The sequence below is a fragment of the Bombus pascuorum genome, chromosome 13 (genome assembly GCF_905332965.1).
Source record: "Bombus pascuorum chromosome 13, iyBomPasc1.1, whole genome shotgun sequence".
Classification (NCBI taxonomy): domain Eukaryota; kingdom Metazoa; phylum Arthropoda; class Insecta; order Hymenoptera; family Apidae; genus Bombus; species Bombus pascuorum.
The window spans coordinates 348186-364254 of NC_083500.1; the positions used below are offsets into that span (position 1 = coordinate 348186).

At 37.9% G+C, this 16069-nt stretch overlaps 2 protein-coding genes across 5 annotated transcripts in view; one reads left to right on the forward strand and one right to left on the reverse strand.

The window, feature by feature from the left end:
* The window catches only part of LOC132913092 (alpha-catulin), a 68441-nt gene that overhangs the window by 27019 nt on the left and 25353 nt on the right, over positions 1 to 16069 (reverse strand). For all 4 annotated transcript variants that reach the window (XM_060971061.1, XM_060971058.1, XM_060971060.1 and 1 more), the window contains one exon: positions 6745 to 6934. In XM_060971061.1, coding sequence (XP_060827044.1) covers positions 6745 to 6934 — 190 coding nt within the window. The remainder of the gene's footprint in view (positions 1 to 6744; positions 6935 to 16069) is intronic.
* LOC132913104 (aurora kinase C-like) overlaps positions 12672 to 16069 on the forward strand; it is a 316494-nt gene continuing 313096 nt past the window's right edge. The window contains exon 1 of the mRNA XM_060971079.1: positions 12672 to 12681. The gene's annotated coding sequence lies outside the window, so the exon portion shown is untranslated. The remainder of the gene's footprint in view (positions 12682 to 16069) is intronic.

The window sequence follows — 16069 nt, forward strand, 5'->3', positions numbered from 1 at the left end:
ATATTCATTCGTCGAGCCAAGTTTCAACGTTTCATCTGGTTCGCCGTCTATAAATCTCGCGATAAATTTTCAACTTTGTCATTGTCGTTTTTGACAGTGGAATACATCAATAAAGAAATTAACGACATTAAACGAACAGTGTGTCTCCAATCGTTCTACTCACTCAACGAATTATTGTATTATCGTATACGAGTTGGACCAGGAATTATGAATATTATGAATACACGAGGCGTTGTATATCGCAAAAAAAGATAAAGTTACCGAGCTTGCATCTCCGATGTATGCGGAATTATTAAGCCACAGATCTATCAAATGTACATATATGTATACTTACATGGAATATCGAGTGAAATACTCTAACGTTCCTTCCGGCTTCTTGATTAATCCTTTGGGAATATACATCACATATGTTGCAATATGAAATGCACTGCCAATAGTGTACGTGACGCATGGCACAGATATTAAATTATTCAAGCTCCATTGAAGATTCGTCTTGCATACGAAATGAATCGAACGTAGCTGAAAATATGCAACTGTGTTCACGTTGCGTCTATTCTCGAATTTATTTTCCTCGTTCGACAATAGAAATGTTACATCGTCTAAAATAATTGTAATCTAAAGCAAGAAGGCAATTTCTGAACGTAGAACAATTACTCGTAGAACAAAATAGCGAATGGAATAAATCTCGTTGTAAGTTTTAATTTACTTTTTTCTATCCAAAGCTTTGTTTTCATGTTTACGATTAAGCATTTTGTTATTTCTACGAGTCAACGATAAACACGCTCGTGATTTTAAATCGTTGATATATTCGAAACAAAATTTAGAGAGAGAAAGCGAGCGGGCTAAGATTTATAGACGTATGATTTAATTAAAAACGATTTAGTACAGGTTCATTTTTTGCGATGTTACGCAAACGCAGCTTTAAGCGTTTAGTATAACCTTATAAAAAATAACCGCTTTAAAGTTCACGCTCGTCCAAGTATTGCGATGAAAATACTCCATCACGCTTGCCGAGAGCTATAAGTGGAAATTCAGCAAAGCTCAACTTAAGAATCGAGGGATTTAATGATCGAGTCGAGTCGAATAAATCCCTGTCTTTCGTAAGTGTGTTTAAAATGTTGGGTTCGTTAGAATTTTTGCGATCAGTTTCAGTTAAAATCGTTTTGAAAAGATATCTCAAAAAATAACGATCGAGTAGAATTAAACAGATGCTGGAAAAGGAAATGTTTTGGAAAGACTTAAGTCTGGTTATATCGATGTCTGGGGAAACGATGCTCCCGGCCTGGTTATTAGTTAGAAAATACTCAGGGGTTAATAAATGTTTTGCACGTTGACTTGACCCGATCTTAAAAGGTAGACGGGATAAAAATAGCAGAGTGCCGTCTATCGTAAGAGTACACAGACTGTGGAAGAAGTTACCGTTCATCGTTGATCGATGCAGTTATTACTGGACGAAGACACAGCAACCGCTTCCTTCGAGAGAAAAGCAAAATTGGAACTTCCAAATTTGTATGTGCTACGATTTTCGATTCCTTTTTGGTTAAACCTTGACTTGTACGATATAGAGTAAACTTATTATATTTTAAGGAATAGAACGAAGACGTTAACAAACCAAGAATTTGGTATCGCACGTACTTACTTACTACTAAGCCGAATGAAGAGTAATCCTTTTGGTTTCGCAATTCGTTACGCGCCATTCGTGCAAACAAATCCACTAAATTAGCCTAGAAGAAGTCGCTAAAAATCATCATCTAAAGTTCAAAACGAAAAGAAAATAAGACATAAACCAAAGCCAGTGATATTAATTCTGAGCGTAATTTATCGATGAATCTACCTATAGAAACAACGACGCTAAAATGCTAGGTGGTCAAGGAAAGGAGTTGGATGGCAAAGGCGATCGCCTGCCTATTCCTTCCTCTTTAACAAGAATATCAAGAAGATATTATAAGATGGCTTTATTCGAAAAAACGACGCTGTTCACGACGATATATCGCTTGGCATTTCGCCACTTTCTCCAGCCGTGTTGCTGGCTCTGCCTTACTTGCTTTCCGCTCTTTCCGGCTCATCTTTGTCCGTAAAGCACTCCAAGACTATGAAGCATTTGATACAGCTCTGTTCCATGGCAAAGACTGCAATTGGAGGTTAAACTGTCTTGACGCTCGCTTATACGTTCTTTCTCCGGCCGTAGACACTGCAATTCAATTCCAAACGGTTCAACGAGAAAATTCTTCTTCTACCTCTTCTTTTCTTTTATATATATAGTTAATCCGTCTGAAACACGTACTTTGCGGACTTGTATTGTAGGTTGTAGAGCACGATCTAAAAATTTGAGAAACCTCGTATATAGTGCGAAGCTTTCTGCGAAATTGATATATTACGCAGCTTGGAGACGAATACGAGCTTTTCTTTTTACTTTTTGAAACAAAATCCAAGGTACGAGTTTGGTATCGTTCCATCTTCATAAGATACTCGTTAAATTGGCGAAATATTAATTGATGAAATATTTATTGCTTGATTGATTGAATAAAGTCGAATGAAAGAAGGGTAAAGGTTAAACGAGTTGTTTAAATCTTCCGTCCAGGCTCTACCATCTTCAAACTTTTTAGCATCTTTGTTTTTTTACTCCTCTACTTTAACTCCTCGCCCTTTGTCCTTTCATCTAACATCGTCTACCTCTCGACTTTCGACCTCGTACTACATTTTCTCGCGTAACTCGTTTTCTTGATACCATCTGCCTATTGTTTCACGCTAGATCTGAATTTTTCAGTGGCTAGATGAGCGTAACAAGCGCGAGCAACATGCAAATATTTGTTCCGTACAAAATTTTAAAGAAGATTTTCGTAGCTTCTTTGTCTCTTGGAAGCTCTGTATCCTACTGATTCTTGTGAAAAAGAAGCAAAATTAATCGCGCAAACAAGACCTCCATGAAGACACTTTCAGATTTCATATTATACAGGGAAAATCCACAGAACAAAAATCTATCGATTGCAGGGATGTTTTCGTTCGAGAAAATAGAAAATAAACATTTCGCTTCATCGTCGTACGTTTAGCATTTAAAAATCGAGATTTTCATTATACAAATAAGGAATTACGTGCAAGTATGAAATTTATATGGTAGATCGGAAAAGAAAGGAGAGACATGAACGCTACTTTTGAATTTATCGACGATTATTTCGTTTTGCTAGCGATTTAAACTGACTGGGCTACAGGAAATTTAGTTGGTTCCGTATAAAAGTTATTTCACCCGGCGTGCAATGTCGCTCGTAAATACACTTTGTATCTGTAGGAGGCGGTCGCCGTGGCCAGCTGGATTCATCCAGTGAATTTTCGAGTCTGTGTATCGTAAATTATCGTTCACCACGGACGCAATCGTTCTTGCGGACGAAATCGCCGCAATTTCCTGTAGATCTACGTCCAGACTCGCCGCCGTTCCTATTAGAGTCCCAATTAGCTATTAATCATGGTCTAATTACCATTATGGGCTTTATCAATGTGTATTTTCCAATGGGACGAATCAATCGAATTTTCTCTGAATTTATTCACCAATTTAACAAATTATCTGAAAATAGAATAATATGTAATTCCAAGTACGTAACTAGCACCGGAGCTATTCGGTTTGTTCGATAAATAACCGCGTATTTGAAATTGATATGATTTTCAGTTAACTCGTTTTAGAGTTCGCGTCGCGTCATGTGAAAAACATTTGAGCGTATTCTCGTCCCAAATATTCGATAAGATTATATAATTTAGTGAACGTTTGCTTCGAACGATATGTCATGGCATTTATCGGATGTTCCAAATAAAATTAAGCTCGATGGTGTTATTTTACCAAAAATAACGACGCATTTGATGTACTTCGTTTATCGATTCGAATTAATTTAATTAAAATATTCGGTTCGGAAATTATATTCATTCGTATTAAATTGTTCGTGAAATATTTAGATCCTTATATTAAAATATAATAGTAGTAGTAGTGGAACAATAGAATATATCGAATTTTTTAACAGAGAGATGTTCGACATTTATGAATGGATTAAGAAGATGAAATGTGAAATCGAGCCAGCACATGAAGATTTATTTAGATACATTGCGTGTCATGCCGCATCCTCGCGCCACACCGTGGTGAATCATTTCCGCGATATCGTTCGTAAAACTAAGATTTGATTTGTAATCAAGTTTATGCCTGATTTTAGCAGAGACTAGCGTTTTTCCTTTGACCTTCGTAAATTTTAACATTTTTAAGATGATCTTCCAATTCCAATAATTCTTGATTTTACGTTTCCAATTTTAGAGTATTTTCGTATTTTGTGAAACGATCAGAGCGTATCTACATACTACGTCGGTAGCTGCAGAATTTGTTATTGATTCGTAACACGTAGTATACAGATTGTAAAATTAAAGAAACTCGTGGCGATATTTTTCTGGTTGTTTTTCATCCAGAGAAGACGTTGCTCAAGGCTTCACTTGGGATAGCGAAAAATCTTTCAAGGACTAAGGAATATGGGTCATATGCTTTATACATTCGAGATATTTTTTGGCATACATCCTGGAAAAAGGCACGAAGGAGATCTCACGTTATGAAAATATGTTCCTTGATTTATGCTCGAATTATGTATATGGCGTATTGAACACCATTATTCAAAATGCAAAAATATGATTGTTTAATGACTTTGTTCGATGTTACACGGGAAAACATTCAACGTGGGAAATGTTTTCCATCCTCCCGTGGTTTCATGAAATGGTGAGTGCATTATATTTTATTTGAATTTTACATCGTGCTGTTTACGACTGTACTTTCGATAGCGAATTTTTGAAACATTTTCATCTTTTTTCCATCGAAATACATCTCCATTTCTCTTTGAAGATTTTACCAGACCATTCGTTTGTTCTAGTAAAATCGGAGAACATTTACGAATGAATTCTACAAAACTCGAAATTAATGTGAAAAAATCAGAGAAAGATTTTGGTTAGTTATGTCGTAGCTATCAGATATATCGCTTAATTCTTCGATCTTGTATGTTTTAGCGCAATGAATCAATACAGAACAGATATGTTACCAAGTACTTTCTCGAGAATTGTTTTGCCTTGAGCGGAACAGGATATCGCGACTTTTTCTCCTTGTAGTACTCTTATCGGTGCTTTCCGTAAAGTTGCATACGCGAGTTTGCATTTATGTTCTTTCAGCGATGATGTTCACAGTTTTCAGTCAGAGGCGTTTTTTTGTACGTTATATTGCGATTCGAAAAAACGAGCGGGAGAAGACGAAGGACGAGAAAAGAAAAACAGACGCAATGTTTCAACATGGAAGATATGCAAGTATATATCGAACACGAATAACATCGCAAATTAAATATTATTTACGCATCATCGATACTTAAAACTCTTAGTGATTATGAGTATAGCGATTACAGGCACGTGTAATCTAACAATGTTCGTAAATATTATGCATAAGTTTTAACAAGACGTGACAATGATAAATGCGTTCCCCTTGCATTATCCTACCGTTCTCGCCTATGCTCGTTGACAGCTTTTCAGCAGTCGAATAAATATTAAATTTTCTGGTTTTCATTGTTTTTCACCTATTACCCGTTACTCGCCTACATAGAACAGCCATTTTTAATTTCAATGAAAATTCCATTTAGCTTACGCCTCCATTTCCTTTTTCTTCCAGGACATTAGATTCTCAAGGTCTCCGAAATAAAATATTAATTGTTTCACTTGTAAAGATGAAATGTATCGAATAAACTTTCACGAGAGTAAATAGTACAAAAATATTTATACAATAGTACATGCCACAACTTAAAAACCTTTATCCTTATACGTACCTATGTCTCTATTTTTTACAGGAGATTTAATATATGCGTCGATATTTAAGTCGAACAGGCAATTTCACGATATCAGAGCGTATCGTAACATCTGATATTCGGTGATTATAATATTTCCAAGTTCCCAACCACTTTCTTTTACTTCGTCCCGCTCTGTACATCGATACATTTAACATTTTCGAAATTTTGCATCTCATCGACTGATGTCGCATCGCGTTGGATCGTACGAAGTATACTACAAATAAAGGAACTACGATATAACGCTGCGTTATCGTGAGTTTCGTAGACAAGTAAGGTATTATCAGAGATTTTATTTCCAAACGAATAGAACTACTGGTGACTACCGATGCGACAATGTCGCAAACTGTCAAGAGAGCAAAGTAGACCGAAGTCAAGCTGGAGTAAAACTTGTTGAAAGTAACAATGACTAGGTTTCACTGAACGTCAGCACGAGCTTGAATGCCTGCTGAGAGATATCCTTTCAACTTTTAGAAGCGACAACTCGTGACAAACGTCTTTACACCTTCAAGCGGCTTTAAAATCTTCGCAGAATTTTTTAGGACACCTTTATTTGCTTAAAAAGTTTCAGCGACGATCTCTCGATGACCGGCTACTAACGCGACAAATACGAACTTTTGTTTGTTGCTTGAAAATCTTATATATAAGTACATGGCCTTTAACCTAATGTTAATGGACGAAAGAAGTAATTTCCTGCATATATGTATTTCCGGTACGTTAACGTACAGAAATGGAAATTAACAATTTTTTACTATGAATTATGTTCGATAAAAGTTGAAATCTGAAGAAATAACGCCTGCAACGTGATTTCTCTAGTCTCGACTCATTCATTATACGCATATAACGGCAAATCAAGTATAGTCAATAATGGTTTATAGACAGTTAGCAGACAATAACTTACCAGCATCTCTTGCTCTCTTGCACGCCTGGTACATGTCCTCCCTGATCTCTGGATTTCCATCCGCGATGGTTTCGCCAACAGTGACGAATCTCTCTACTGCCAGATTCACAGCTTGTCCGACTCTGGCAACAGCACGGAGACTTCTGTCCGAACATAGCGGACGTTCTCTGTGCGACACTAACGTGGAAATCTGGAAAACGAAGAAAAATGGATTGGTAACATCGGACAAGCAATGTTTTAAGGATATCGCCACTTTTACAAACTCTGAAGTTACTCTTATAAAGTTAAACGCATATGCAACGAGATCGATTTTGCGACACTGTTATGTTTCTTAATTACTACGTTCGGGATCTACTACGATATGTATCTTGAAAAAAATTACAATCAAAGATAAGAGGTATCAGAGAAGTAACTTTGTTTAAACAAATGAAAAAATATAATATCCCGTAGAGAAAACATTTCTTTGGAACACAATAGAATGTTCGCATTGCTGCATAGATGATAAAACGACTATTGAATTTTTGCAATTCAAACGATATTTTCCTAAGAAATTATGCTCAACGGACTCCTCCTGTTAACGAGAATAAAATTAGAGTATACATTTGCCTGGCTGAATTCCAGGTTACCATTTTAGTCGTGAATGAAACAGCCATTTAAAAAGCAGCTGGTCATGCAGATTAACTCCGGTAAATTGGTTGAATTTCCACGAATATAATATATAGATTCATGCATCATACACAGAGACCGATATATTTCATAGAAACGAACGAAGTTTCTAGTTAATTCCGCACCAAGAATGATTTATTGATCATTTTATTATATTGGTATACCTTATAACGTTTCGCCGGTACGAAAAAGTGTCTACGAGGAAAAACTCGTGGATATTTGGTGTTACTTGAACTTTGTATAAATAAATAAAACTCGCAGGAACGCAATGTGAGAAAAAATATTTTGAACAACTTCATCAGATACGATTTACGAGTTTTGAAAAGCTAATAATAATGTATATCCGATGCCTTTTTATTTAGATAAAAATACTATTCTTGGTACATAAAAATTACCGCATCGATACACATCGTATCAAGCACGTTTTACTCGATTTGTGCCCATCGAAAGATTAATCGTAATTAAAAAAGGTCGCGCAACATTTTGTCCCGTGTCTTTTCCTCAATTACTAACCGTTGCCTTGTCTTTCGCTTAAATTTTAAATATTAAACAGATACATACATGTGTGTACACTCGTATACATATAGATGTACTTTACAAAGCAATACAATTTACGTACTTCTACCGAATGTCATCGATCTCGAAAAGTCATGACACGACGCGAAATAACTGAAGGTACACGAGTACGAGCGGTAGAACCTCGTTATTAACCAAGATTCGAGCTAGCTCCAATCTTGCATCGTGGTGTGTGACACTCCGAAAACCAAGTATCTCTGCGATAAGCAGGTTAATTCAACCATTGTATGTTTAGAATGGAAAGCATCCATGCTCGGATTGTATTGTCTGCTGGCTAACGACCAGACAGAGATTTTTCTTTCCTCGCCTTCGTATCCTCCACGTAAATGCCGAACTTTGTCTGTATTCAGAAAAGCTGCACGAGAGTAACCCCGTTAGCCAGCCTATAGCTCTAGGCTTCACTGGATTCTCACTGTATATATCTCAGTTTCTACACAATTAGACAATGTATTTTAGCCGACCAGTCCTCTTTAAACGATTTCGCCAACTCCACAATCGGAGACAAGTAGACAAACGTTAGGAAAAACTGTAAGGGTATAGAGAACGGAGCCAGTTTCCAGATCGAAGGAAGCTCAGCTCGGAGATAAATCGAGGGCAGGAAGAAGAAGAGCACAAGGATAAAAAGAAAGGAGGCGAACGAGGAAACTACGTGGTAGGCTAAAGAAGTGTATCTAAAGAAATAAAGTGTGAGAAGGGAGAAAACGAAAACTAGGCCAGAGTCGGAATAATTGTAGAGATTTACGAACAGTTGAGAGAAAAACAATTAAACGCCTATGTAAAGAGATAAAAAGACTAAGAAAAGGAAAATAGTGAATCAGGCGAAGACTGTAGAGCATCTGGATGCCAGGCAAAGGGTCAGGGAGGCAGAAGCAGCACCGATGGAAGAAATGAAAGAGAAATTGACAGGGAGAAAAAGGGGGAGCAAGGGATATCGGGAAAGGGATGAACTGAACTCGGGGGTATTGTTTCGCGAAGTGAATGCGCACAATCGAATGATCGCATATACGTACTTGCGCGTACACATTGATGTAGGCAAGAGTACAAATACCAACACCGAATAACAAATACCGATGCGATCTCTGCCCACGTATCTACAATCTATATACATACGTACATACGCGGCGTTCGGTTCACGATTCGTATTCGTGGATCTGTACTTTGGAGCATTGTTAAATGTCCTGTGTCGAGACAGGTGCAAAGTGACGATGTGCGACGATGTGCACAGCTCGTTTCCTCTCAACGTGTTCATTGTGGTCGACTGCGTTTTTTTTTCGTTTCAAACCAGAACTTATACCTCCCAAAACTGTCGAGCACGCGGAAGATTTTAATATCGCCGCGGGGACAAAATGAGAGACTGGCCAAACAATGACGACTGTTGACTGAAATTTCAACTGCGAATCAGTGAGACAGCCTCTCTGGTTCGTGTTTTTCCCTAGGATCGCGTTTATTCCCGCAATTGCTGCCGTGTAGTTTCCATAGAAAGGATAAAGGACATCTCTGTTATGACATGACACATGACTTTTTACTCTTGATAGTATGCAGTCTCGAGGCACTCACCAACCCTTCAACCCTTCCGCTAAATATGCAGGTATTTCACGAAGTTCGATTGTCATCACTTTATATGCAATGCCGTAGAAAACAAAAATCCGAAATTTTTAAATCCAAAATGGGAAAAAGAGATATGAACAGGTACGTGGATCGAAAAATAAGTATCTTTCGAATAATAGACGAATTAATTAATTAATAAATGATGCGATTATCGCATATTCTTTTATCCGTAATTTTCTATAATATATTAAATTAAATTAGGTTCGGGTAAAACTATACGAGGATTGCATACTTCTAATCGTAAGCATTAGCGTATATCTCTATTACAGTTGAAAATTTGTCATAATTTAAGATCCGATCACTCTGAATTCGGGTAGAAAATTCTAGAGAAAATTAAAAACTAAAAATTGACGAATATACGGCTTATACGTCGGAAAATAAAATCGACCGGAGAATTCTCCAGAATTTAGTATATCGCGTTCTTGAACGCATTAATATCACAAAAATAACGTCGGTTCCTGGTCGGAATTACTATTTAAAAATACTTTAAATCTCTGACACCATCTAACTTAACATCACGATGAAAATTTTCCACCGTAAGCTCGCACGGTCGCGTTGGGAAGGAGCTTCGTAATTTATTAGTTCGATATAAGTAGGCCATACATGGAATACATTGCATACATGGAATTATGCAAACCCCATGTAATTTGTTTATTAGAAATCTTGGGTGGTTCTTAGCTATCGATCTCATGGCTCCCGCGATGAAATTAATGGAATTAATACCTCGAGCAGGTGTTATATGCAGAGAAGATATTAGAAATTTAGGAATAAAACGATTAGTAAAGAACGATATTCTTAAGCTGTTATAACTTTAATGCGCTTAGATCATTTGCAACGGGACTGGTTATAAAATAAATTCTATTTCCTATTAATATCGTATAAACAAATTTCACGAGTCAATTAGATAGCATTGATCGCATCCCGAATTTTATATAAAAATATTATAAAAAATTATATAATAAAATATTATTTGATGTTGGGTGTGCGATAATACACGGTATTTATGAAAACCTCTATGGCGAATATTTTACATCGTGATCTTGCGATTCCCGAATGTACAAAATTAGCGCAAACCATTTATCAGTTAGTTTGCCGACGTTATTAATAATAGGTTTGTCGTATACATGATGATTCCCATAATAGCTCGAATTACCATTAAATCTTCCTGTATGCTGAAATCACGAAAAGGGTTCCACAAATTATGTGAAGCATGACGTCGCGAGTCGCACGTTTTAATCAGTTCTCCGACGCTACTCAGTTCATTTTTCTATCTAAAAAGTTAAGTTCACGAATTAACCAAGTTTTCTCAGCCCGTGAATTCCTTTTACGAATAAATTTCCAAGACTTCCCAATTAACGCCTCGATTTTGACGCGTTTCTCTGACGTCCTCGTGAATTTTCGTATTTCGTATTAAGGTAGTTAATATAGAACACGTTATAATATCGAACATGTTAATGACGCGGTTACTGATGATGATGTTAATATTTGGTGATATTTATTTTGTGGCGAAAATTAAGAACAAGACAATAATAGCGAGAAATGAATCAAATGTATTCGCTGTTTTCATTAGAATCACGAAGAGATTGCGCATTCATTTTCGTGTTCAATGTGTAGAAGACAAAGAAAATTGATGTAATATACGTTTAAAAAATGAAAAATATTTCTTTACAAATTTCTTGTGTTCCATGCTAGGTACTACTTTTTTAATTTGCCGCATTGGCTCTTTTTATATTTTTGTATTTCATATTTTTTATTAGCTCAAGATGCTTGAAAAAACATGTTTCTCTATTCAGTAATCAGGACGTTTCATATTACGTGTAGTTTTCGACCTATAGAAGGAATATACTTGTAATATAACAAGAAATAGTTACCATAAAAAGAAAGCTATTGTTTCTAATGTTAATATATTATATAAAATATGAATTGATTTTTATAATATAAATGAATCCAATGGAAAATTGATCTTTCTGTTAAATTCCGCAAAAAAATAGAAACGATAAATTATAATGAAATAGAGAAATTTATATGGGAAATTTCGAGGATGCGATTAATCAAACTGGTTGCAACGAGATGCGGAGGAAACGGAAGTCAGGGAGAACATGGTTGTTCAGAACGATACCACCTGCAGTGGATCTGTGAAACCGCTGTAATTTATCGTGCAAAGACGAACCTTGTCGTGACGGTTAGCTGAAAAAGATCGTAAATATTCAATTTGGCGTTAATCAGGGTTGCAGAGTCTCTCAAAGTGAGAGGTCACATGTTCGTAAACAATCTGATATTACGATATTTATTTTGTCAATACATTTCTTCTTTTCGCTATGGGAATCACTGAACTTTTTAACGACTTGCTGCTCGTTGCGATACGCGCCTTTTTTTTCATGCGTGCGATCGTTTGATTTTTCTTATGTTACGTTTTCGTATACAATATATATTGTAGAAAATTAATTCGCAACGTATACACGATACCAAAGTTTGATCGTGTACTTGTACCTGGCATATTCAATTCATGCTTTCACCGATCCTTTCGCCTCAATAAATTAAATTTGCCAAATATGCTAAATATTTTAAAACAATGCAACAGCTAAATAGAAAACGAAGATCGATAGTTATTGTCGGAAAGGATGGTAACGACGTAGAAATAAAACGTATTCGGATGTAGAGTTAATTAAGAGGATATAGCCTCTTAGAACGAGTGGCCATCGGCGTGTGCATGATCTAACCTTCGACATTTCCTCTTGATTTTCCCCCTTTGCTCCCTTCTTGGACGTATCATGCGATTACTCACGACAACCCCTTGGTTTCTACGTCTACCCTTATAAAAGATGCATGAGCTGTGCTTTTACATCGTTCACGCCATCCGTCAAAGTGCTTCCTCATTTCGCCATTTTCTACTCAATCGCGGTTTAGCCATTCGTACGACATGGTTTCAAGACATTCTTTCCTTTCGCTAACGTTGTTTTTTGCATTATTTATCTTGTCGGCGTTTTATTAGCGAAATAACGAAACAGCGAACGGCAGCTTATTAGAGTTTGAACATCCGGTATAAATTGTTTCATTCGCTTGAATCTTAATTAGGATGAAGATACAATTCTGGTTGGAACCCTGATTTTATTTTCACCTGTTTTATTTAAGTCTTTTTCTCTTGTTTACTAATCTTATATGATAAGCGACGATTATATTTGAAATTTCGTGTAGTGTTCCATCGCGAAAGTTAAAATATTTATTTATACTTTTATATTTTTACTAAAATACAGTAAGCTAAATAAAAATTTTCGCAATTGTATACAACTTTTCAGGCGTTATATTTTATAACTGTATGGCGTATAACTTTTCTTTGGCGTTTTTGTTGAAAATATATCGTAAAAAGAAGAAACGTTGAAGAAATGGTAGTATAGTTTGAGTCAAAAAATCTCGGAGAAACAGTAACAATGCTTATTTAGCAAATTTTAGTCACGGAAGGATTCAAGCTAATTTCATGAGATTGAAAAAGGTATAGAGAAAAAGTAGAAAAATTACGGAGACTGTAAGTAAAAACGCGAGAAGTTTCGGATAATTAAGGATTAAGTACCGAATTATAAATGACGGTGTATATTTTAGCTCTAATTTTTAGCGTTAGTTTTACTCGAAGAAACATTTTACAGGCACCAACCTAATAACAGCAGCTCGCTTGGTCTCTTGCTTTTATTCTACAATGTAAATTTTAGTTTCGTCGAAATGGCACGCGAAGATTTTCCTTGGAAATAGCTGAGCACGATGCCGATTTCATCCAATTTTCCCGCCATCATGAAAACAAACAGAATCGTGATGGGAGATTCGATGTAATCCATTAAATTGCTCAAATGAAAAAGCACTACGTCAGTTTCACTTAGATAAACGACGGATGACCAGGAGTTAACTAGACGCCGCTCTACCAGTGCCAGTCTATTTCATTGCTGTGAAACGAGAGTTTAGGGAATCGATGGAAATGAATTATCCAGTCAATTTGCTCCTGTCATGCTTCTAATTTTCGATGCCTATCCAGTACACTGTCCTTTGCTCTTTTTGTTAAAAATCTAAAGGTAACGTTCGAGGGAAGAACGAAATTGAGAAACAACGAAACTATCTCAAACTACGCTCTATTTCTGGCTAACTGGACCCCACCAACTAATTCCACCCTCGCAGAGTTAGGCATATCATTCCTTCTCGTTTAAAGTGAACGAGTAGTTAGTATATCACAAGGAGTTTTGTATTGTCCTTTTGATTATCTATATCAAGGGGACAAAAAAGTAAACGGAAAAGAATATACCTTTTTGTCGAGGGTGGATGAAATGATTCAAGTATAATAATAATACTCCAAGCTCCATATATAATAATAATAATTGATGATTACGAGACCGACATCTCAATCGCAAAAAAATCGTACGTTCATAAATTAAGTTGCAGCATAATTAAAATCGGAGACTATAGTTTTAAATTTATCCATAACACCTTCCTTGTAACAAATGAATTGTTACAAAGAACAGTGCCCGACTGTAATGAAAATATTGTTCACATTTACATTGAATCTTGATAAAATCGATTTGTATGAGAAGTGGCTTTGGTTACATATTAGACTTATATATACATATACTATGTAAGAAAATTCGAAGTTCGAGCGCCCGGGCTGACAAACTGTCTTTCATCATCTTCGGCTATAGGAAAAGTGGGCGTCAACACTTAAGAGCGCTATAAATTAAGCCCTCATCCGCATGGTGTGTGGCCCAGCGGTTCCGACGTCTTACGATTGCGATTGCCTGGGTTGTACGAAGAGATAGCGAAACCACGTGAGGGTGTCGAAAGTATGCCCTCTCTCTCGTTAGAACACAAGTTAGCGGGCTCTGGCCTTTCGCGCGGCTGTAAGGCCGAGGGTACTCGACCATTCTTTGTACAATCGTCACCACGGACGAACGTAAAAGCAAAATCACGCAAGTTCATTATTTTCCGAGCTTACAGAACGTGCTGTAAGCGGGACTACCGTGAATTCGCTTTTAGTTTTTCTTACATATCAGAAGTGGGATTCGCTTACGTGCTATAGTGTGAAACATTTCACAGCGATCGCGTGTAGTGCGGAGTGCGAAAAAGGAAAAAATAGAGAAGAGGGAATAGAAAAGGAAGAAATGAGCGAATCGGTATTTCGCGGTGAGTCGGTTGCGAGCTCGAGGAACATGATTCTTTCCCGGACGTCTCGTCGGTACGACGCGGGAATGCGGAAAACGTGGAAAATGAGGACCGAGGAGCGCGGTTGGCACGGCTGGTGCGATTGTTGGAGATCCTTCGTTCCCGTCCGCGTTCTCTATCGTCTGCGCGTTCGCAGCCGCGCTCTTGATCGTCCGCGCGGTCGCGTTCACGCTCGCCGCATGGGTGTCGTAGGACCTCGGACAAGGACGGTCGATTGGAACGCCTAGAGCAACTGTTCGTGCATCTGAACCACCGCTCACACTCGCGAGCGCGCACGCCGACGCATACCCGACCTGGCGACGAATCGTTAATCCCCGTATTCGTCTCCATGAAAAACGAAGTCGTGGTGATTGAACAATGGGTCTGGCATGTGGATGAACTTGCCAAGCGATATGGTTTGGACAACTTGTCGGTAATACGGTTGATTGCCACGCGACTGTCATGCCAGGAAGTGGTATGACATCCGCCAATATCATCATCACCTATACGCAAACGAAAGTACTGCTGGTGGCCCAGTTCTTGAAGACGGTGCCGTTTGTTTGAAAGAGGCAGCATCGTATGAAGCACAGCTTGAGCAGAACTTAGGAGATTATTGTTTCCAGAAGCTATGCAAATTGCGAAAGTTAAATATCGACATACCTGATAAATATCAGGTGAATATGATGATCGGCGGTATACCGGACGACGTTGTTGCTCGCACCGTGAGCTCGGCAAAGCATTATGACCCTAACGCGTTATACGCGCTTATGAGCACCCTTGGTGACATGCCGTCGCGAGGGCGGGTAACGCGGGGTCGTTCAGTGTCGATCATGTCGACAGAATCAAGGCCGCGTCCGACGGCCATCGACGGGGACCGTCGGAAGGAGACGAAACGAACGGCAACGACCAGGAAAAGAGGAAAGGGGCGTCTACTGACGACCAATGCTAGGTGTCACAGCGGTGCGCAGAGATGGAACACATCGCGAGGCGGTGCCACAAATCCGAAAAGGAGGGTGATACTAACAAGCAAGTAATACTTTCGACCGTATAAAACCGGTGCTAAATTTATATAAGATTAGCATAAGTGTCAATGGGAATCGAGTAAATAGCCTCGTTGACATGAGTAATGCGTGCAACACCGTGATGTACTCGTCAGTAGCCAGGTAGTTAGGTGTTGCGACGAGGGTTATCGTGGATGCACTGCCTCGAATGTTTGCGCGAAAAACGGTGGTGGCGAACAAGGTGGCTCGCGTGATGATTGCGATCCAAAACGTGAAGACCGACGTGGACTCGTTCGTAG